The following is a 22,675-nucleotide window of genomic DNA, read 5'->3' as shown; positions in this document are numbered from 1 at the left end:
GCCTTGGCAGCCACATCAGCCCTGCCTGCAGATATACAGAGCTGAGAGCCCAAGGCAAATGGCTCCCTCCCCTCCTTTCATTCTGAACTCTTCCCATACTACTTCTCTCCACCCTATACTTTGGACTTTCCAAACCTCCCAAGCTTCTGGATCCAAATCTCCATCCCCAAGGTTATCTTATGCTCCAAAAAATTCTCTAAAATTCTCTTCACTGACTGGTTTTGCTCTCAGCCAGGTATGACTCTGACAATATGATTCAGGTGACATAACATTGTCACACTAGAGCTGAAATGGCCCATAGATGAACCACTCAGAAGGACACCTGCCTTTTGAGGGAAACCATCTGCCTTTTAGATTGGTTCACGGTGTAGCAGATTTATCTGAGCAGGGGCTTGTGTTTTTCTTTCAGGGACTAATGATCTTCAGTGGATTTGCAGGGATTCTGGGTTACAAGACCAGCCTGGTTTCATTGCTGGGGAGTGTCCACATCTTCAGCAAGAAGAGAGCCACATTTGTGGCTGGAACGGTTGACTGGCCACAGATATTAAAATCCCGAGTACCAAAAAACAAAAAAGTCCTTATTTTTTGCAGTTACACAATGTATATGAAAAATACCAACAGGATTCAAGGTTGGGAAGTAGTAGGGAAAACAGACTTTGGATGTAGAAGGTCTGAGTTTAGTTGTAGGTCCACTGTTGGTTAGGAATGTGACTTTGGACAAAGCACTAGGATTCTGTGAGCCTCAGTCATCTCACCTGTAAAATGGGACAGAAGTTTTGCCCTGTGTATTCACTGCTGCCTCCATAATATTTGTCAGGCACTGAGTCAGACCCAACATATATTTGCTGAATGAAGGACAAATGAACATGAGAAGAGCAGAGCCAGGAGATGCAAATGCACACACTGAAATTTGTGCCAGGCTGTAAAACTTTATAGAGATTTTCATGATAATTTTTGTTCTTCCAAATGAGAAAACAAATTATGGGAAAACAGATTTCTTTTTTTTTTTTTTTTTTAAACACTGGTTTGGTGCATCTACCAGAAGTTTCTGGAAAGAAAAATGGGCAGATAAGGCAAAGGTGCCACCAGTGGAAATGTTTTGTGGCTGTGTTCAAAGTGTCATTCAAGGCTAAACTTCCTGCACGTCTCTGAGTCAGATCTTGGAAGACCAAGCTGTGCCGTGTGTCATGAGGCTGTGTGCCTCAGACCTTAGATCTGTCTCATTGAGAGCTGAAGGTGGCAAGGACATGGCTCCCTGTAGTGTTGTTCTTGGTCTTGTTGGCTTCAGTGTCCCTCAGTAGAGTCTATTTTATTTGTTTATTTTTATGTGGTGCTGAGGGTCAAACCCAGTGCCTCATGTATGCTAGGCAAGTGCTCTACTGCTAAGCTATAGCCCAGCCCCCTCAGTAGAGTCTCTTAAAGTACTCTCCTGGCTTCAAACCTCCTCATAAACCAGCCCTGTGATGCCCTTGGCCATTGGAAGCACTTCCTCCCTTTGGACCTAACATCTTATATTCATGTCATACTGTAGAGAGGCTGAATGACCACAGTGAGTTCTGTCTAAGTGACCTTTCTGAAGGTCGTCCTCAGAGTCCAGCCCTGGGGACAGAAGAACAGTGAGCTGTCTGGAGCCTCTCTGCTATGTCCCACTTAGAGCCAACTATAGGACACATTCTGGGTCACTCCACATACATGATGAAGTGAGCCTCTTCCTGGAAAGGTGGTGGAGAGGAGTGGTCACTACCCAGTTTCAGCTTTGACACTAATTGGATATGTGACCTTGGTCAAGTCATTTAATATTTCTGGGCTATCACTTGCCATACATTTCTACAAGTGGTATTGAAGAGGCTGCCATCTGAGGTTCAAATATGGGAACATGCCAGTGTAGCTCCTTATCCATTTGGATTTTTTTTTTAAAATTTATTAATGGTGTCTTTTTTATATAACTTTATTTTACTTGTTTATTTTTTTATTCAATGCTGAGGATTAAACCCAGTGCCTTACAGGTGCTAGGCATGTGCTCTACCACTGAGCCACAACCCCAGCCCATCAATTTAGATTTTTCAGTGTGTTTTCAATAAGGATTGGTAAGAAGTCACAATATTTGGAGCCACCGAGTTAGCCAGTTTCCCTTTTTGGGATATAGTACATAGGAACAAATGATCAAACCTGAATTATAGATAATTTCCAAATTCTCATTTAAATTAATATTAATATTATTGCAGTGTATTATCAACAATAATTATATTCCTTATTCTATAAATAATTTTATTTCAAAATTTTTATTATTTATATAATTTATTGAATCTCAAAAATTCTTCCTTTAAACACCTTGACAAATTTATGCTTTGTGTTTTTAGCAGTTGAGGATGCTGACTTCCTCACAGAGTATGGAAAGAAGTTTTTGGAAATCTTAGGCTGCTTAAAATATTATGGGCACCTGCTCATATTTTTATTTTTAAGATCAAACCCATAGGTGGGAGGTCTGAACATACAGTACCTCTTATTTTAGAAAAGCTGCTAGACGCTGTCATGAATTAATCTCCATATTCCAGGGGGCTTCGACTGGGTTTGAAGTTATATCAAACAGCATTCTTTACTACCAGTGTCCTATATATTGGGTGCAGAAGACCGTGACTGTGGGTTGAAGTGGAGTTACAAGTTCACAGGTCTCGGGACAAAGACATAGAAATGGCAAGACAGCTTTAGAAGCTAGAAGGGACCACTTTAGTCCAGGTGAGCCCAAGAAAGGGAAAACATCAGCCCCCAGCTGGTCAGAGGCAGAGAGAGTACTCATGCCCCCATGCCCAGTCCCAGTCTGTTCTTTGTCCCACCTGTCACAAGGCAACTCAGGTGCTCCAAGATGTCTCTTTCCAGCCCCTCTGGCAGGCAAGGTTCTCCCTTGGGGTCAGTGTGTCAGAAGAGATACCTGGTGAGCAAAGCACTTAGGTTCCAGAAATACAAAGGCAGGTTTCCAATGAGGAGGTCACTCCACTCCAGCTTTAAGTGCTAGAGAACAAAGGTGCAGTGTGGCCCTGAAAGAAGTAGCAGGTGAACATCATCGTGGCCTGGGGCTGGGAGACGGGCCTCCTCTCCAAGGGCCCCCCTTGTAGCCAGGGTGCAGTGGGCTCTGCTGGAGCCTGCAACTCCCTCGGCTGCTGGTGCTGGGGCCTGCACCAGTCCCACTACAGAGCCTCACACCATGAGGAGCCATGCTGTCACCGGCTCTACCCAATGCAGAGCCCTGTGACCCAGTAGGTGTGGACTGAGGAGTGGGCTTGGGACCTCCAGGCCCCTGTCAGCAGAGGGTCTCTATGTTAGTCACGGAGCCTGACGGCCATTGTGTGGCAACTCCTGTAGGATGTACACTGGCTTTTCGGAACACTCTTGGCAGGGCTGGGCTCATTGGCAGAGTGTGTGTCTAGTGAGCATGAGGCCCTGGGTTCAGTCCCCAGCACTGGGAAAAATCGGGAACCCCTCAGAACACCCCTGGTGCTGTCTGGGATGTAGTTGTGTCATTGGAGACCAGAGGGACCCAGAGACAGCTCTGGATGCCCTTCTGTGCTGGGCACACTCTTTCTCTCCCACTTCCTAGGTAATCAGAATTGGTTTTGACAGTTTGAAGTTTTGTATTAATTCATTTTTCATATCCAACAGTCAGTAGAAGGGAAAAGGAACAATCATTTCCAAGAGGCTGTAGGGGGTGTAAGTAGCTTCCCTATGTCTTGGGCGACTTCCTTTGATGGTGGCTAAGGAGGGATATGCCAGGTTGGCCCACCTTGTGTTCCCCAGCAGTAGGGCTGAGGAGGGGACCAGTCTCCCATATGAATGATATGTATCACCTGCAGAAGACAGCAAAGTCCCCGACACGCATCCTTAATTAGTACCACTCACTCCATCACCATGGGGTGCAAATTCTCATTGCCTTTGACATGCAGGTTAAATTAGATGCTGTGACCAGTGTCAGTGCTCTCTCGAGCCCTTTCCTGTGATCACCTCAGGAAACTAACAGAGAGGTTATTTCCCACTACTGTTCTCTATGACTGTGCTTCTCAGACCCAGATGTTATGAATCCCCCAGGATCTTGTTAAAAATGCAGATTCTGCTTCAGCAGGACAGGACAGGGCAGGGATGCTGATGCTGTAAGTCCAAGGACAAGTTGGGGGAGCAAGAGTGTCTGATCACCAGTCGTTTTCAGATCATGGTGCACATGAATGTATTTTCAGGGCACAATGGCAAGGTTACTCTGGCTGCCTCACATCTTAACACCTCTGGGCTGAAAAAGCATCCAAGCTCACTTCTAACCCAATGGAGGCTCCTTGGAGTGGGACAGGGTACACCCATGGAGGGGCAAAGAAAAGTCCAAATCTGATAAATTTAAAACACATGGGATGTGCACGTGGCTCATGCTCTCCTATCGTTACTGTAGGTGCTGCCCCACGGCTTGGCTAACATCAGGCCGCAGGTCCAGCAGTGCCCATGCCTACCAGGAGTGCCCCTCTGCCCAGCAGTGTTTTCTCCGGGTGTGGAGAGGGGAGAATAAGTGTCCTTCCCAGTGTTCATCAGCTGTGACACTGGCCTGGAACGCCAGGCCACAGCTCTTGACGTGCATGGCTCTCTTGGGTGTGTGTGTGTGTGTGTGTGTGTGTGTGTGATATGATGTGTGCAAGCCACGCACAAGGATATTCACACATGCCTGCCTGCCAGACATCAGTCCTGCCAGAAGAGCTGGATCAAAGAATAAAGGGGCATCGGCCCCTCACTCTGCCCAGCACCTGCTTTCACACAGCCAGATTTCTGCTTCTCTGCAGGTGTCCCCTCTGGGGTCTCTGGGAATTTCTGCTTCATCTGTCTTAATCAGTACCCTCCTTGAGGCTGTGAGAGATCTTACAAAGATTTTCCAATGAGAATCTTAAAACCAAAAGACCCTTCCTTTCCAGGAGAGAAAGGGGCAGACCTTTCATCTCAAATTGACCATCCATTCCATCCTCTTCCCAGAACACTATGTGTCTTTTTGCCTCACTTTATACAACTTAAAAGAGTTCTCTCGGATGCTCTTTCCAGGACAGAAAAAGTCTGTTTCGGTGTCTCCTCACCGTAAATAGAAGAATTTGCAGCTTGTAAATGGCTGTTAGTTTTATTAAAATAGTTACTAAAACATGCAGTGTGTTTCTCTTGGCACGCCCCCACCTGCCATGAGTTGGCTCTGAAAATGATTGCTGAATACAGAGACAGTCTCTGGGTGTCCTCACGCCCTATGCTCAGTCTGACTGTCCTTTCTTTCCAGGTCCATATTCAAGCCTTTCATCTTTGTTGATGATGTAAAACTTGTTCCCAAAGCACAGTCTCCTTGTTTTGGGGACGATGACCCTGCTAAAAAGGAGCCTCGGTTCCAGGAGAAACCAGACCGCCGGCATGAGCTGTACAAGGCCCACGAGTGGGCACGTGCTGTCATCGAGAGTGACCAGGTGAGCCTGGGTGAGGGTCCAGGGAGGGTAGTGAGGTCCGTGAGGAAGGAGTCAGGGAGTCCGTTAGCCTCCTCTCCTCTTGGCCAGTCTCCTCCCGGGAAGCCAGGTTCCACAGGCCTTCCTAGAATGCTGGTGCTCATTTTCCTACCCAATCTCCTGAAACCAAGTAAAACAAAGCCTTTACTTCTCATGTTCTGGAACTCAGTGGGCCAAGCTCTCTCTCATTTACTGTTGACTTAGGAGGAATAGAGATGTGCAGTTCTAGAAAGGAGACCTGCTTCAGTGCTTTCTAAAAATTCTTTGCAATCTTTTAGGGCTAAGAAGCTATAATTGATTGGCAGTGCTTTATTTAAAGATGCAATCATATGCTATTTCCAAAAAGTAATTCTCCAAAAATGCTCTGGAGATGGATGGTGGTGGTGGTTGCACAACCACCATGTACCAAATTTTATGTTAAGCATATTTTCCCATACTACTGATATCATTTAGAAAAAGATTCTCACATTCCCAGTTTTTCTTTCTTTTTTTTTTTTTTTTGGTACCAGGGATTGAACCCAGGGGCACTTAACCACTGAACCACATCCCCAGTCCCCCTCCCCTTTTAAATTTAGAGTCAGGATCTCACTGAGTTGCTTAGGGCTTCACTAAATTGCTGAGGCTGTCTTTGAACCTCTGATCCTCCTGCTGCAGCCTCCCAAGCCGCTGGGATTTCAGGCACATGTGTGTCACCATGCCCGGCTAAGTTCCTATTTTTTTTTTTTTTAAGAGTACTTTTTCAAAGTCAAACTGCTTCTATGATTGAAGCTTGGTTAATAAAGTTTCTGACAGGCCTTATTTTCTAGGTGGATGACAGAAAGCCCCAGGTAGACTCAAAATGTCACCTACTGGTGTCTGGTTTTGTGGGTATCAAGCAATGAGAATGTACGGGTAGAAAGAGCCCATGGGATTGGTGAGTTTTGAAATTTAGAAATGACTCTTGGGTTGAATCAGGAAGTAGTGGATGAGTAAGGAGAGTGGCTTCTCAGTTCTGGGACTAATTGGGTAAATGAAAGCCTTCAGTGTCACTCACTGTAAATGAGCGAGTCCCTCTTGGAGGAAGAACTCTTACCATCTCCTAAAAAGAGTGCCCAGGAGATAAACATTCATTGAGCATTCAGCAAACATCTTTGCAGTACACCTACTATGTCCCAGCCATTGGATGGCACCATTAAGTCCAATTCCTGTGCCCTAGGAGATCATGACCTAACGGGTGACATAGCCATGTGGGCAGGCCATCACAAGACGGAAGATGGCAACCATGGTAAAAGTAGAGGCATTGTCCAGCGGGGGTCCAGAGGGAAGGCCTTCCAAGGAGATCTGAAGATGGGCACAAGTTGCGCAAGTGTTGACGTAGGGAAAGACTCGCTCAAGGGAGAGTCACTGTACAATGGGGGAAAGTATCATGAGGTGGAGAAGGTAATTCAGTCTGGCTGAAGACGAGGAAGAGGTAAGGCAAGAGGTCAGGTCCACAAGACCTTTCTCATCAGGGCCTTCCCTGAATGCCGCTCAGGAGTCTGGATTTTATCCCGAAGCAGCCACATTCTAGAACGGTCCTCGTGGCAGTGGTTTGGGAACAGATCAGAGTGGGTGGATGGGACTGTGAGCAGGAAGCCAGCGGAACCCCCGAGGCTCAGTGTCCACAGCCACAATCCCACTGTTGTGCTGACTGTGCAAAGGCCGTGTCCTTCCTCAGGAGCAGGGCCGCGTGCTGAAGAAGACCATGATGGAGCTGGAGAAGCAAGGCCTGGAAGCCATGGAAGAAATCCTGAGCAGCCCTGAGCCCCCAGACCCCGCCGAGGTGGGGGACCTTTTCTATGACTGTGTCGACACGGAGATTAAGTTCTTTAAGTGAAGTGAGCATTCCCTTTCCCCTTCTTATTTAAAACTTCCCACCTGACTAAATGACCAGCAAAACAAACCACTCTCCTGTTTGAGTAAAATGAGAAAAGTTATCAGGTGGTCTCCTTTTCTGAAGCCAGATCCAACTGTTACCTTGTGTCTCTAAATGTCCCTTTCTCAGCCGTGTAGGTCCCCTTCCTTTGCTATGTAACACGTATCCCTCTGGCCTCTCCCGTTCAGTTGTGTGACAAATTGTGGATCTGAAGCTGCTATTCTTGTATTTCAGTGACAATGGACACATTAGCCTCTTGCAGGACTAGAGTTCATGGAGGCTTGAAAGACAGGCTCCGCCGTGTTGAGTTGGTGGGAAAAGCAAGCTCTTTTGAAGTCTTAGTCTTTCAGTACCCATTTCTTCCAGGTTAACAAAAGGCGTTTATTGGCGCACACAGGCTCCTGTGTGTGGGAAGGGCAGGGGGCACCTCCCCAGCTGCTCTTCACCTGGGCGCATGCCTGTGGGCACTGCAGTTTCCACAGGTGTTCCCTGGGGAATGAAGCCAATGGGAGGGAATAAAGGGGCCTCTTAGCTGCCCCAGCTGTGTCCTAGTGTCCATGATCTCCAAGGACCTGATTTCCATGCGCTGTACTCGTGTGTGGTGGACCCAACCCTGCTTCATATGCAGGAGAGCTGGGCAGCACTGTTAGCCAGAACCTACACACCTTAGAGATTCAGGGAGCCGTGCCAGTGACCTCCCAGGATCGCCAAGTGGGTCTCCCAAAAGACATGCTGCTATCCCTACAGAGCAGTGCACCTACCATGTAGATGGGGCCTTGTGTAGGGACAACTCCTGGTCTAGTTACCAGCATCTAATCTAGGATTCATCCAGTGGCCCTGCGGCATAGTCCCACCCCATGCAACTGTGACTCTCAGCTAATGAGGGAAAGAAAAGGAAAAAAAAATCTTGACTGTTTAGATTGCAGTTGAAGTTGCTGAGATTCGAGCAGTCGCTACTTTATCTCAGCAGAGAGACTCCAGTTGAGCTGATCTACTTCCAATATCATAGGATTTGACCCACTAGTAGATCACAGAAAAGTAGGCAAGGAAGACCAGGTGGGCTCCATACTGGGCATTCAGAGGGCAAGAAGGTGATAGACAGATATAAGAGTACATCTCTGTGGGGTCACAGTCCAACTCCACCCCTCCTGCCCAGCCTGTCAGAACGCACACATGGGTGTCTGAAGCAGCTGACCGCCTAGATCTTCCCCCTTAGTCCTCATGCCCTGCAGCTGCTTCCAGACTGGTAGTGGAAGTGGGCAGGAAGTGGTGGGGCTTGCCTTCATCTATTGAACTCTCTCCCAACTCCTGCAATGGCAAAGTGGCAGAGATGACTGATAGGAGTGTCTGATAATAGAGCAGCTAGCGGGAGAGTGCTCTTTGGGTCTAATGATGCTTCATCATCCTTGACATGATTCTAGCAAAAGGAAATATTGGATCAGTAGACTTGGAAATGGCTCAGGGGTAGTCACTCCTCAGCAGCTATGTCATAGCCCATGAGGGCTGAAAATGACACAGCTGCTCATTATGTGGGTAGAATGCCAAGGATCAGAGATTTTTTAACATTTTTCTTTTCCTTTTTTTTTTTTTTTTTTGTTTGTTGTTCTGGGGATGAAACCCACAGCCTTGAGTATGCAAGGCAAGCACTCTCAAATGCTCTCTACCACTGAGCCTTGTCCCCAGCCTCAGAAATTTTATGGGAATGAATATTTTCTTTCTACAACTCTCCTTCAAGAGTGTATGCATAGATTTGCCACAAACTTTCTATTCAGCAGTTTTGTAAATTCTGTATGTAAAATCACTAAGTACAGATGGGAAGACTATTTCAGCTGACAAAGTTTATGGCAGCCAGTAGTGGCAGCCTGTAGTGTAGGTTTGACCTGAGCTTTCACTGCTGATGAGTTGAGGATCTCCTCTTAGGTGGAGTGGCCATTCTAGAATTGTCTATAGCTGCTAAGGGGGAAAAGGATGAAGTTTGAGAATGATGTAGGTACTTACCTTCCAAAGTCTACCTGAGGAGTGGTTATTTAAAATGAGGTGTTGCAGAAATACTCTCTTTCAATGCATGGTCTCACCTGCACAGGTTAGGAATCATTTTATCAGACCTGACCTGTCTGAGATAGTCAGGGTAATACAGGATTTGATCTGAAGTCTAGTGCAAATAAATCACACCAAGGCCTGCTTTTATTACTATGGCCCAGGTCACAGATGACCGTAGCAACTCGTTGTCTTTACCCAGCCAGTTGTGCAGTGGGAAACACAGTAGCTACTTCTGTTTGTGGACATTGCAGGCAGGAAAGGGCCAACTGTGCATCAGTCACAGCTGTAATATCCATGTCTTACCGCTAGAGGGTGTGCCTGCCCTCTGGGTGGGCCTAGTGCCTCCCAGCAGGCAATGGAGGTGGGGGTCTGTGTACAGTCAAACCTGAATAGCAGTGCTCAGGTTTCTTTGTGCATTTGGGAAGGGTGGGGAAAGACTACAGAGAGCAAGCAGTCTGCTGATGTGGCTGTACTCACATTTAGTGACAACAGTCAGAAATATGTTGTTGAATTTTGAGTAGGTTGTTGTAGGGGGAATGTTTGCTTTTAAATGCTCCTAACAGATTTTGCTTTGGAAGAATGCTTATTACATGGATAATTTCTTTTCCAGGGATTGCTTTTCTGAAGGCTATATAGGGAAAATGAATATTCAAGAGGAAACGTGAAACTAATGTTTAAAGGTCACCATGTGTAAATAGCTTCCTAAATACCATTTGTATATCTATTAAGAAGGTGGGGTGCCAGTGCATGCTTTGTGCAGAAAGAAGTCACGGCCATAAAGGACAGAATCTCTCCCCCACCTCCCCTGTAACCTATCATAAGCTAGTTAGTCTTGTCTATTAGGTGGGATTTACCATAAGTGAAGACGGCCCTCAGATCAAGGGCAGACACTCCAGTGAAAGTAAATTAGCAAAGCAGAAATAATAGTGCTTTCACTAGTGGAGGTGGCTTGAACCTTAGGTAGAATAAGGACATAATCAAAATTATGGAGATTCATTAGTGCCCTGTAATGTAAGACCTGATGTTATTATTAGGAGCTACTCTACAAGCTAACAGAGCAGGTGTATGCCTCTTAGATTTTAGCAACGAAGTTCCTTTACTATTGGATGAATCATTAGGTCTAAAAAGTAATTGCTGACTAAGCAAATAACTGTGCATCCTAACAGATGTCATCTCACCTCCTTACAGGTGACACATAGCTCTGGCTGATAGCAGGGAAGACAGGTGGGACCCTGTGTCTGTCATGAGGTCTCTAATTGCATTCCTGATTGGAGACCCACCCATCCTTTATTGGAGAGGTCTTCAACTGAGCTCTTAGCTTTAGGAAGCACAGGGAGAAGAAAGCGAAGGGACCCACCTCACTGGGCATGCTCTCTGGGAGGGGGAGGAGTGGCAGGTCACATGCCTGGCTGTCCCAGTTCTACTGTATGCTTCCTGTAGCTGTGGCATTTCATTCCACGCAGTCTTAAGTCCCCCGCTGCTCTCCTTAGGTTTTTGTCAAAATGTGCTTTATCTGATTGACACCATACATCTTGAAATGTCACATGCAGAATTCTTGTGGGAGCCAATATATACATGTTTGCAATCATGTTGTGAGAGTTTCAATGTATTAGCTGGAAAATGCTACTGGCAGCGAATTATAATAAAGAAAGTCTTCGTTTCCTGCAGTGGGAACTGACCATGTAGTCTTAACAGTCTTTTGTACAACTATCTACAAACCAGGTGATGTTCCTTTATCCAGTGCTTGCCCTTGGGATTGTCTCTAAATGCATCAAGCATACAATAAAAAATACTGAAGTTAATGTCCAGTGGCCTCTTCTGTCTTGTGTTTCATGAAAAAATGCTGGCGTCAGTCACCACACAGGAAATGTGTGGAAGGGGATGTGTTTTCTGCTGGAAATCTTCAGAAAAAACCAATCAACTCAGAAATTTCCTGCATTAGGTACCATTCTTTGGGTAAATTCATTCTTTAAAAGTAAACACAAAACTACAATGAGAAATCAAGTCACATCCATCAGGATTGCAACTTAAAACAAAAAGTAGCCAATGGAATCCTTGTAGACTACTGATGGGAATGTAAGATGGCACATCCATTGTGCAAAATAGTATGGAGGTTGCTAAAAAAATGTTTTAAAAAAGGGCTACCATGTGACCCAGTGATTCCACTTCTAAGTATCTTTACAAAAGAATGCAAATCAGGACCCAGAAGAGATATTTGTACTTACAGGTTCATAGTAGCATTATTTACAATAGCCAAAATGTGTAGGCAAGTATCCATAGATGTATGGATGGATAAACAAAATGTAGTATAAGCATACTGTCAGGGAGCCGCTCTGGACAGGAGCTAGGTACACACCTTTAAGTCCTGAGCGAGGAGGTACTGAACAGGTATTGCACTGCAATGCGTTTGGACCCTACCTCCACTGATAAGAGAGGCGCAGCTCCCCAGGAGTGGGTGTCACCCGATGGGGTTGGATCACACCCCACTTGTTTCTTGTAACCCTACCCTTGCCTCATTTGAGTGGCTTCTCCCCAATAAAACCCGAGTTCCAGGAGTGCTCCTCCTCTTTCTTGCCTACCTTGCCCCTCCTGTAGGAGCTGTGGCTGAGGAGCGGTCATTGAACCCAAAAAAGTACTTTCTGTGTCTGTGTCTTTATTTAGTCAGACAAAATTCACTTGGAGTGATGCTGACCGGTTTAGCCATGTTCCATGACACCATACAATAGAATAGTCTTCAGCTTTTAAAAAGAGAAGGAAATTCTGACCCATGCCACCACATGTATGAACATTCAGGACGTTATGTTGAGTAAAATAAACAAGTTACAGGAGGAAGTGTACAATTCTATTTATGTGAAGTACCTAGAGTTGTCAAATCTAGAATAGGAAGAGGAAGAGTGGTTGCCACGGGTTGGGAGGAGGGAGAAATAGAGGATTGTTGTTTGATGGGTACAGAGCTGAAGTTCTACAAAATGAAGAGTTCCGAAGTTGGGTGGTGGTAGTGGCTGCTTAACAGTGAAGATGCCCTTCAGTTACACTGGACAGTAAAAACAATCAAGATGGCAAATTTTATGTTGTGTATTTAACCACAATTTTTTTAAAAGGAAAAAAGAACTAGAATTGGAAGTCTAGAGTCTAGATCATCAGAATGGCTGATGCTATCTATGCTGAGTCTCCTCCTTCTAAAGGTTTAGCAGCTCCATGACACAAGGATGTCTCTTAAGAAAAAAAGTCCTCTCTGCTCTTATGGCATGCAAAATTGATTGTCTTGTTCAGGAAATAGGACTAAGCCACCTGCAACAAGTGACCCGAGTCAAGATCAGATTAGATGACTGCTCCATTGACATAAGGAATTGCTGCTTTAAATTTTATTCTCGCTTATTTTTTTTTTTTTTCATTAAAGTAACACACTCCTGAAAAGCTCCAAGAGTAGGTATGAGTTTGTAGGGTTGCTATAACAAAGTATCACTGACTGGATGGTAAAAGCAGGAGAAATTTATTGTTCCATGACTTTGGAGCCTAGATGTGATGTGCAAGATCATAGTGTCTGTGGGGTTGGTTCCATCTGAGGACTATGAGAGGCAATCTGTTCCATGTCTCCTGACCAGCTTCTGGTGCTTTGCTGGAAATCTTTAGCATCATCCCAACCTCTGCTTTCCTCTTATACCACATTATCCCTGTGCATATGGCAATGTCCAATTTTCCCTTTTTATAAGAAAACCAGTCATATTGAACTTAGGGCCCATTTCAGTATGACTTCATTGAAAATAATTATATCTTTAGTGATCCTATTTCCAAATAAGGTACCATCCTGAGATATACTGGAGGTAAGGACTTCTATATATGAATTTTGTGGGGGACATAATTCAACCCATGACAGAATGGGTTCATGAAGGATGCCAAACCTTTTGGGGCACAGTCTGAGATTCTAGAACTCCTAGAAATTCTGGAACTCCTGGAAATTCTGGAACTCCTGGAAGAGCTTCTGGAATCTACAGCTCTTCTCATGAAGTTGTTCCTCTCACCTCTCCCATTCTTAATTTCCTAAGAAGTGCCTCAGTGTGAAGGTCCTTCAACGTACAGCTCAGCTCCTTTACCACCTGCCTGGACTTTAGAATTCATCACCTGCTTTGTAGATTATCCTGGGCCCTTGCTCTTCTTCCCCACTCAGACTGGCCTTTTTTGGCCACTAAAGAGCTTATTGGTACCTCCACCAATATGGCAGCAGGAAAAAAAAAAAAGTCAGCTTCTTAACTCATTAGGATGCGAAGCATGTAGTAGCTAGCTTTCAAATTATTTTCTAGATGAGATTTATTTTTGGAACGTCTATGAATTTTAATTACCCCTCCTGCTTTGTTATCCCACAGCACAGCTAGCGAAGCGTGGTCCCAGCAGCTCAGCCAGCGACAAAAGGGAGCAACTGGGATGCAGCCAGCAGAGCCCTGTTTGTGACTGAGCATGAAATACGCAAACTGGTGGCTCCTCAGAGGGAGGGGTGTGCCCTTGCCTGACTGAAGTGACCGAAGGGTCAGGGCCTGCTCATGTAACTTCATCTCTATATGCCCAGGTACACATCCATGTAGTGCAACTAAAGCACAGGCCAAGTAATTTACTTTCCCAAACTCATACAAGATGATAGAGACTCAAATCTGTGTGTGTTTTCTAAGCTCTCATCCTGAGCCAGCTCACCTAGCAGATAAGCCACATCTCCCCCAGAGCAGGATTCAGAGTCTACCTAAAACACTCTTAATGGAGTCGGAGATGGTTTTGCTTCACACAGGAGGCTCTTTGGAGAGGTTTGCTGAATTAAGGAAGTGGGGGTCCAAGTGCATTTTAGGCTGAAAGTTTTTTTCCATTTTAACACAATTTAGCAGAATTTATGAACAATACACTCTGCCCATTCTATATTAATAAAAATGAATAAATATAGTTATCTGCTTTATTATTATTATTATTAGGTACTGGGGATTTAACCCAGGAGCACTTGACCACTGAGCTACATCCCCAGTCTTTCTGTTTTTTAATTTTGAGACAGGATCTTGCTGAGTTGCTTAAAGCCTCACTAAGTTGCTGAGGCTGGCCTTGAACTTGGGATCCTTCTGCCTCAGCCTCCCCAGTTGCTGGGATTACAGGTGTGTACCACCACACTTGGCTAATTTTAGCTACTTTAAAAAACATACCTGAAAAGAACCCCCCAAACCTTAGGCTTGGTTTAACCAAACAGTCAGTAAATTGGCTCAAAGAAGAAAGGCTCTGTTTCCATCACTGTATGTTATAGCAAGCACAGGGTCCATGTAAACATCCATTTTGTTGTGGCCTTCTCAGAAGCCCTTCCGATCCTTAAATTTCTAATCCTTGGCTTTCCCAGGCACGGTGGTGCATGCCTGTGATCCCAGCGACTTGGGAGGTTGGGGTAGGAGGGTTGCAAGTTCAAAGCCAGCCTCAGCAAAAGCTAAGCAACTCAGTGAGGCCCTGTCTTAAAATATAAAATAGGGCTGGGGATGTGGCTTAGTGGTTGACTGCTCCTGAGTTCAATCCCTGGTGCCCCCCCCAAAATGTTTGACCTTGGTACTCAAATTTGATCATTATACGTCGTACGTTCAAAATATCACACAGTATCTCATAAATATGTTACCATTAAAAAATTGGCTTAGATCAGTACTGGTGACCATAGATGGGTTTTCACTAGGAAATGACCTCAGAAGCATTTCCACTTATTAAAGTTAGTTTATTAGGTACAAAGAAATGAATCTGCAGAGGAAGGCATCAATAAATATAAAATACAGGTGAAACAGGGGGAGAGTCACAGACAACAGGGTCAGTGAGGATGTGGGAGGTGGCAGGGACGCCTCTCTGATGAGTCCACGGTCAAGGGGCTCAGCCTGTACACTGCCCGAGCTTGGAGGGTGTGCGTTCAGTGACAGGTCTCGAGGACACACGTGATGCCGGATTCCTGAGGTTGCTCCCTATTGGCCATTTTTTGGTTTCTGCTCCTTCCTTCCCTCTGTTCTTGAATGGTTTTATTATAAATTTTCTATCCCAGCAGAACTTCTGAACGCCTCACCAGGGCCGGCAGTAAACTCCAAAGTGGAACTGCCTGTGTCTAGAGCCTTCTCCATTATGCAAATTAAAGCTCTTGTAAATATTTTATGCAACCGGAAGGAAGGCAGAGTGGATACTGTCCCCCAAATGAAATCCTAGACTTCTTGGAAAACTTCCAGAACCAATACAATAAATCAATAATGCAAAAGGCCTGCGAAAGCTTCTTTCCCACTGATTTTAGCTGTTACAATTTGGCCTGAGTTGTGCCCCAGAGATGCATACTTGACGCTGACTCAGTTTCTCCCACCTGGAATGAGCAAGCACACACCGATGCAAGACACCAGCTTGATCGGCTCCAGACCACAGCGAGGGGTCTGCAGTCACTTTGGCCAAACCCAGCTCACTGTGGCTCACTATCCCGCATCCTCAAGGTTCAAGGGCATGAGTGGGTTGTTCCAAAGCAAACTTCTGCTATCCTCCTCTTCTCCCTCTCCGATTTCCTCAGGGATCTCAGTCTGTTTCCTCCTAGTCTCTCTCCTTTATCTGTGTCAGCGTTCCCTGTCCACTTCCATGCCCTTGCTGGCTCAAGGAAAGGTAAAGGGCAGCTCCAGCCCAGCTGGACTCTGCATCATCAGGGAGCTGAATGTGCACCCGCCCCCAGGTGCCCATTACAGGGGAAGGGGAAGCTGTGGACCTGTGACATCTTCCCTCAGCTGGGAAGGGGGCTGAGTGTGGCCTATGGGTGGTTCCCAGATTCTCAGGGTGGGGCGGTGGCCAGATATTTGAGGCATATATTTCTTCAGACATTTTGTTTTACACGTTTCTCATATATTCCATGGAAATCTTTGCAACCTCTTTGGGAGACTGGGAGACTTCTGGGATAGAATTAGCAGTTCATGATAATCAGAATTAGTGTATGTTTTTTCCTAAAGGAAAAAAAATACCAAAATCTCATAAAGGTGACCTCACCTGGACTACCAGGATGGGGCTGGGAACTTGGAGGGACAGGAGGGAAGTGACGGAGACATGGGCACTAGGAGCACTGTAAACAGTAAGAGCATTGGCTACTTGTAGGATAATTCAGTTACAAAAGGGCCCTGTGGAAGGCACTGGAGGGGCTGAGCCCACTCCTGCCTTTACACTGCAGTATATTTACATTAGGCAGCAAAAAGACATCCCTGTACTGCAAAATGGAAGTGAGACGTGACATCTCACTCCCCGGAGGCTGCGCGGCACCGTCGGGGTATGGGCACACACTACTTCCTCTGAGCTGCATCGTTTATAAGGCATTATTTGGTTTGATTTTGCAGTTGGTGCAATGAGAATATAAAGTCATGCCAATAAGAAGCTTTTGTGACTACTTAGGACTTTGGGACCACCTACAAACTAAGGATGCTCTAAAAATGGTTCAGAATCTAGGAAGGGCCAGCCCGCAAGCATATGTACAGTCACAGGATAGACACAATGGAGTGGGGCAGGGCTCTGTATGTACAGACAAATGCCAAGATACATTTTAAATAATGGAGAAATGGTGGTTGTCTTTAAAAATATTACTGAAATAACTCAAAGTGGACTAAAATGTTGCTTTAAAGCCCCTGCAAACCACGTATTTACAATAAATAAGTGCTCCTTTCAGAGCCTGTATGTCGACTGAATACAGCTTGAGTATGGTGGGGCCTGACATGTTCATCCTGTGACATGGAACCCCTGGACCTTGGCTTCATCCGTCTTCTCACCGGAGTGTCTTTAGAGATAACTGCGGGAACATGACAGAAGATTATCAGGTGAGGTTAGAAGAATCACTGAACCCAAGGGTGGGAAACACAGCTTTTCCTCATTCACACAGGACCACCAAGGCTGGGAAATGGTCCTATCATGTGTAAGGAGAGGTTTTTTAACCCAAGGGGTCATGGTGGCAAACCAGATGGGGCATGAAGTTGATGTGTGGCAACCTAAAATTCTGACTTATGAACATTTAAAAGAGACCAAGAACCAGCAGTTGACTGTGCAGGAAGTTCAGGAAAAGCCAAGAACATGCTGGAGATACCAGGTCAGGGCAAGGGAAAAGGGGGAAAGGAAGTCAGACCCTCAGACTTCCAGCCCAGCATCCATGCAGGAGAGAGCACTCCCCGGGCACTATGTGCTGGCCAGAGCCCACTGGTTTCTCTGGGTGCTGCTTTGTGTCTCACTGCAGTGAAAATGATTGAAAATGATCTCCAGAGATCTTGGTGGGATGTCCAAAGAGACTTTTAATCCATCCTTGACTGGATTGTCATGGGCAGAGACAAGTCTGGGGTGATTTAGGTTTGTGCCCATCATGAGGCTGGAGACCAGATGCTGCATAATGTCCCACCTAGCTTTGCCCCATTGATGGTGAGGAAGGCTCTTCTAACACACCAGGAAGAGCAGTGATATATAGTTTTAGGAGCACCAGAGGAAGCTCAGAAGGTCTGGGCATGTGACCTTCGACAAACCCATCAGCCTCTGGAGCCTAGTTTTCTCTTTTGTATAAATGACATTGGGGCTGGGAGTGTAGCTCAGTGGTCAGGCACTTGCTTAGCATATGTGAGTCCCTGGGTTTAATCCCCAGCACCGAAAAAAAAAAATGGCATTAAAAGTTTCTCTCCAGTTTGATCACAGGGTTATTAAAAGGATCAAATGAGATAACATATACAAATCAACTAAAAACTGTAAAGAGCTATATCAATATATGAGACTATAATTATGATGATGATTCTATTTTGCTGATCACAAGAGCAATATATTCCTTGTAGAAATTACAGAAGTATACTAGGAAGAAAGTAAAATGGTCCAGTGTCTGGCTGCATGGAATGTGCAGGAAGGTGATCTAAGATGGAAGGCATGAGATTCTTGAAAGCCAGAGACACGGGGCAGGCGAGGGAGAACAGACTCCCTCAGCTTTTGTTATATGTGAATGTCTTAATTTCTTCCTCACTTCTAAAGGACAGTTTTGCCAAATATAGGATTCTCAGTTGACAGGTTTTTTTTTTTCTTTTTAATACTTTCAATATATTAGCTTACCACCTTGTCCTCTCCAAAGTTCTGATGAGAAATCTGCCAATAACCTTCCTGAGGATACCTGGTATGTGACAAATCGATTCTCTTGTTGCTTTTGAGATCCTCTATTCTTCAGAAGTTTTATTATAGCGTGCCTTGATGTTAGTCTCTTTGTATTCATCTTACTTAGAGTTTACTGAGCTTTTTGGATGTTTTTACTCGTGCCTCTAATCAAATTTGTAAAGTTTCAGCTGTTATTTCTTCAAACATTCTTCTATGCCCCTCTCGTCTCCCTGGAAACACCTGATGGTGTCCCATAGCTCTGACAGGCTCTGTTCACTTTTAAATGTTTTTTCCTTCTGGTCTTCAGACTTAATAATTTTGACTGTCCTTTCTTCTAGTTCACTGATTCTGTTTTTCTGCTGGCTCAAGTCTGCCTTTCATTTTCTCTAATGAATTTTTCATTTCAGTTGTATTTTTCAGCTTCAGAATTTCTTTGTTTTCTTTCTCTTTACTGATATTTCCATTTTGTTCATACATCATTTGCTTGAATTCATCCACATCTTCCATTACTTTTTTGAGCAACTTTAAGATAGTTGCCTTTTGGGCTGGGGCTCTAGCTAAGTTGGTAGAGCACTTGCCTAGTATGTGTGAGGCACTGGGTTCTATCCTCAGCACCACATAAAAATAAAATAAAGGTATTGTGTCCATCTACTATTAAAAAAAGGAGAGTTGCCATTAATTTATTTATTTACTTACTTTCTGTAGGGGGGATTGAATCTAGGGGCATTTTACCACTGAGCTACATCCCCAACCCTTTTTAAATTTTTTTGTTTTGAGACAGGTTCTCACTAAGCTGCTTAGAGCATCACTAAGTTGCTGAGGCTGGCTTTGAACTTGCTATCCTCCCATCTTGGCCTCCCAAGTTGTTGGGATTACAGGGATGTGCCACCATGCCCAGCATGAACATTTTTAAGACTGCTGTTTTAAACTCTTTGTCTAATAGATCTGCCATCAACCCTTTTTCAAAGATACTATTGTTGATGTTGTTGTTGAATGGTCTTCACTCTTCTACTTCTTTGTGTAATTTGTGATTTTCTTTTTTGTTGTTGGGAATGATATCCGAATCAAACAATGCCATAACACTAGAAAGCAGATCCTCTTCCTTCCCCAGAATTTGCTAGAAGTATTTGTTATCATTTTAATTTTATTCTATTCTATTTTTATCTTATTTTTTGTATGTTATCTCTGTGCCAAGAATCAGCTTGAGGTGTAAATTTAAGGACTTCTCAGATCTTTCTGGAGCCTATGCCTTTTCCCTTGAACATACGTGGTTACTTCCTAATTTCCCCCACATATGAAGTTGCTTTCAAACAGCTTGGTCTTTAACGTTTGGCTTCCAAAAGTAGAAACAGTAAAATGAAGGGAAGAAAAAAAAATTCTCCTGGAAGTTGCTTCAGCCAAAAGGAGAGAGACCTGCAGTAGTGGGAAGAGGTGCAGGGGAGACGCTACCTCTTTACCTGCACCCATGTTTTCAGAAGCAGCAGTGGGCAATTAAAGCCCAGATCCCCAACGTGTGGAGGATGGGGGTATTTTTTTTCCTTTGCCCTTCTTGGCTCCCCCAAACTGTGTGCAAGTTACTCCAAGAACACATGCATAGCTGCCTGCCATGGGGCTGGCTGGGGTGGGGGATGCTCAGCAGCTACTGTTACAAGCTGAAATCGTCTAAAAATCAATTCTGATTTATTCTCCAAGCATTCCCTGGATCTTGCAAGCCTTCAGTAGACCCCAGAGTTCTACACAGAGTTCCATTCAAAATCCATCAGATGGGTTTTGCCAGTGCAATTGTTGTTCAGGTGGGGAGACAGATTCCTGGTGTGTCTTATCCTATCATCCTCTCAGAATCCCCTCCACCTAGTAACAATTCTGTGCATATTCTTCCTCTCTTCTTTCTTTTTTATGTGCATATGCTTCTTTAACTACAGTTGTATACCTGTTTTGAACCTGAGAATGGATATTGCTATTCTTGGGTTAGCTGAGGTTAGAGAAGGGAAATGCTTGTTTGCCAGAGGAAGTACCTATCGCCTGTCCCAGGGACTACCCTGGCTTTTAGGAATCGAGGCCCTTCCTTCTTAGGTCACTTTCCTTCACATTCCATCCCGCTGTGGGGTGGCCCAGTGTACCAGCAAGCCAGCCCGTTGTCTATCACACAGAACCCTGAAACAGGATGAGGCCAGAGTAGGACTGTACATGTTTTCAAAGAAACAAAGGACTTTTAAACCTGAGACTTCATTTTGTACAGTGAGAGATGTCACCTCTGCCCAGGTTAGAAGACACTTCTAAGTTGCATGGGGTGAGAGCAAGGACATTTCTTCCAAGACTGTCTTAGCACAAAAGCACCCCTGTGGTCTTCCTCCTGGCCTTGTCAATTTCCTATAGCCAAAGGACTTGGCTTGTGAGTCAATCTGGCCAAAATCAATTATAATATTAATGGAGGAAAATGCTCTAAGGGCACCAAAAGGAGCCACGTATTCTACAGGTGAGAGAGAACACTGAATTAGATTTTATAAATGCTACAGGGTTTTTCTCACAGGCTTCTCAAACTATCCTACTCAGGGAAGAATAGGCAGGGACTGGGGTGATGACAGCAGAATGAGTCCAAAGGGGGTTCTGAGTGGCTCAACTTGCTTCTGCATGTGGTAGTGATTCTGGGGGCCCCTTCCATGCTTCAGCTCTTGAATTCTAAGTGTTCCATTCTGGCTTGAAACAAAGCCATGCCAAAATGGCTTTCTACAAAGAAAACGAGTCTGAGGAAGGCTCCCCAGGAGAATCTCCTTGAGGGCTATGTTACCTGAGCATTTCTGCCTTTGATGTCATCTGGGCTCTGTCCAGCTGCCTCGGTCTGGAGCCAGGGACCAGGTGTGTGACCTGAGAGAAACAAGGAAGATCTCATCATTGATTGGACCGGGGAAGGTTGGGCCCACTCCACCAAGAAACCCGCTCAGCCAGCACTTCCACACCAGCAAAGGAACCCAGGGCAAGGTGAGCCTGGAAACCTGAGACCACTGGGCTCCTGGCCCTGGACTGGGCTTCCGCCCCACCCTCAAAGCCACAGACCACAGACACAGGGTCCTCGTGTCCATGCTGCAAGGACAGCATCTCGTGAGGCCCATCATCTTTAAGCTTGTTAGCGCTTCCTGACTCATGGCTCACCACAACCTTCAGCTACACCCATCTACAGTGTACCAGGCACCATGCCAGGGTCAGTTAGACCCAGAGCCCAGGAGAGTCCAGGTTGCTGTGCTACTTAAAAAACAGCATGTAATAAAGAAACAATGATCACGAATTATTTATGATATTGAAAAACTGATAATAACCTGTGTTCAATCAAAGGTTCTAGGTAATCTAGAGTTCAGTATCATATAATGGAGTACGAAGCAGCTGTCTTTTTACAAAGTATTGATTTGGAGGAACTAAATTGTATAAAATAGAACAGTCTCGATTATTTTTAAAATTCACTAAAAACACAATTAATAAATGGAAATGTTTCCTCTTGAGTAGAATTATTATTTTTTAAAATTCCTGTGAGTAAATACTTCTGAAGTTTTCTACCATGAGCATATATTAACCATTGGGACAACTCTGTATGGTACAGTTTTAAAAATGAACTATCACTCAGAAGGGTCTCTGAAACTTAACAAAACATTAATAAATGGGTACTGTAACTTTCATTAAAACATTTTTTTAAAATTAATGAGTGCACTGGGTCTAGAATAAAGATATTTTGGAGCAAATGATGCAGGGAATCTCAGATTTTTGAGCCAGTTTGAGTAAAAGTAAAAAGGCACTGACAGCCCCTGATCTGATTCCCTGTGAGAAGATAGCCTTGGGAATGACTATTTTTAAATCTCAGGAACTCCTGTCCACTACAGAAAAATCTTCTAGGTCTGGGTTTCACAATCCAGGCTTTATTAACATTTTGGGCTCTATGATTCTTTGTGGTGAGGCCGTCCTCTGTGCTGCAGGACATTTAACAGCAGAACTGGTCTCTCTGTTACTAGGTGCCAGTCACACTCCTGCCCCAGGCCCATGCCCAATTGTAAACTCAAACCTGACTCTATACATGGCTGACTGGTCCCTGGGGGCCAACATCTCCCCATTTGAAGAGCATTAGGTAATA

The 22,675-nt window shown here is 44.8% G+C and overlaps 2 protein-coding genes across 3 annotated transcripts in view; one reads left to right on the top strand and one right to left on the bottom strand.

Moving 5' to 3' along the window:
- Positions 1–11,240, top strand: part of Scrn1 (secernin 1) — a 62,596-nt gene extending 51,356 nt beyond the window's left edge. For both annotated transcript variants that reach the window (XM_027939629.2, XM_027939628.2), the window contains 2 exons: positions 5,288–5,468; positions 7,201–11,240. In XM_027939629.2, coding sequence (XP_027795430.2) covers positions 5,288–5,468; positions 7,201–7,359 — 340 coding nt within the window. In that variant the 3' untranslated portion in view covers positions 7,360–11,240. The remainder of the gene's footprint in view (positions 1–5,287; positions 5,469–7,200) is intronic.
- Positions 11,241–15,157: 3,917 nt separating this feature from the next.
- Wipf3 (WAS/WASL interacting protein family member 3) overlaps positions 15,158–22,675 on the bottom strand; it is a 93,415-nt gene continuing 85,897 nt past the window's right edge. The window contains exons 8-9 of the mRNA XM_027939620.2: positions 21,347–21,423; positions 15,158–17,233 (exon numbers count right to left, since the gene is read on the bottom strand). Coding sequence (XP_027795421.2) covers positions 17,210–17,233; positions 21,347–21,423 — 101 coding nt within the window. The 3' untranslated portion in view covers positions 15,158–17,209. The remainder of the gene's footprint in view (positions 17,234–21,346; positions 21,424–22,675) is intronic.

Source organism: Marmota flaviventris, chromosome 1, assembly GCF_047511675.1.
Source record: "Marmota flaviventris isolate mMarFla1 chromosome 1, mMarFla1.hap1, whole genome shotgun sequence".
In the NCBI taxonomy this organism is placed as follows: domain Eukaryota; kingdom Metazoa; phylum Chordata; class Mammalia; order Rodentia; family Sciuridae; genus Marmota; species Marmota flaviventris.
The sequence above is the reverse complement of the archived record's forward strand: the minus strand, read 5'-3'. Positions and strand labels throughout refer to the sequence as shown.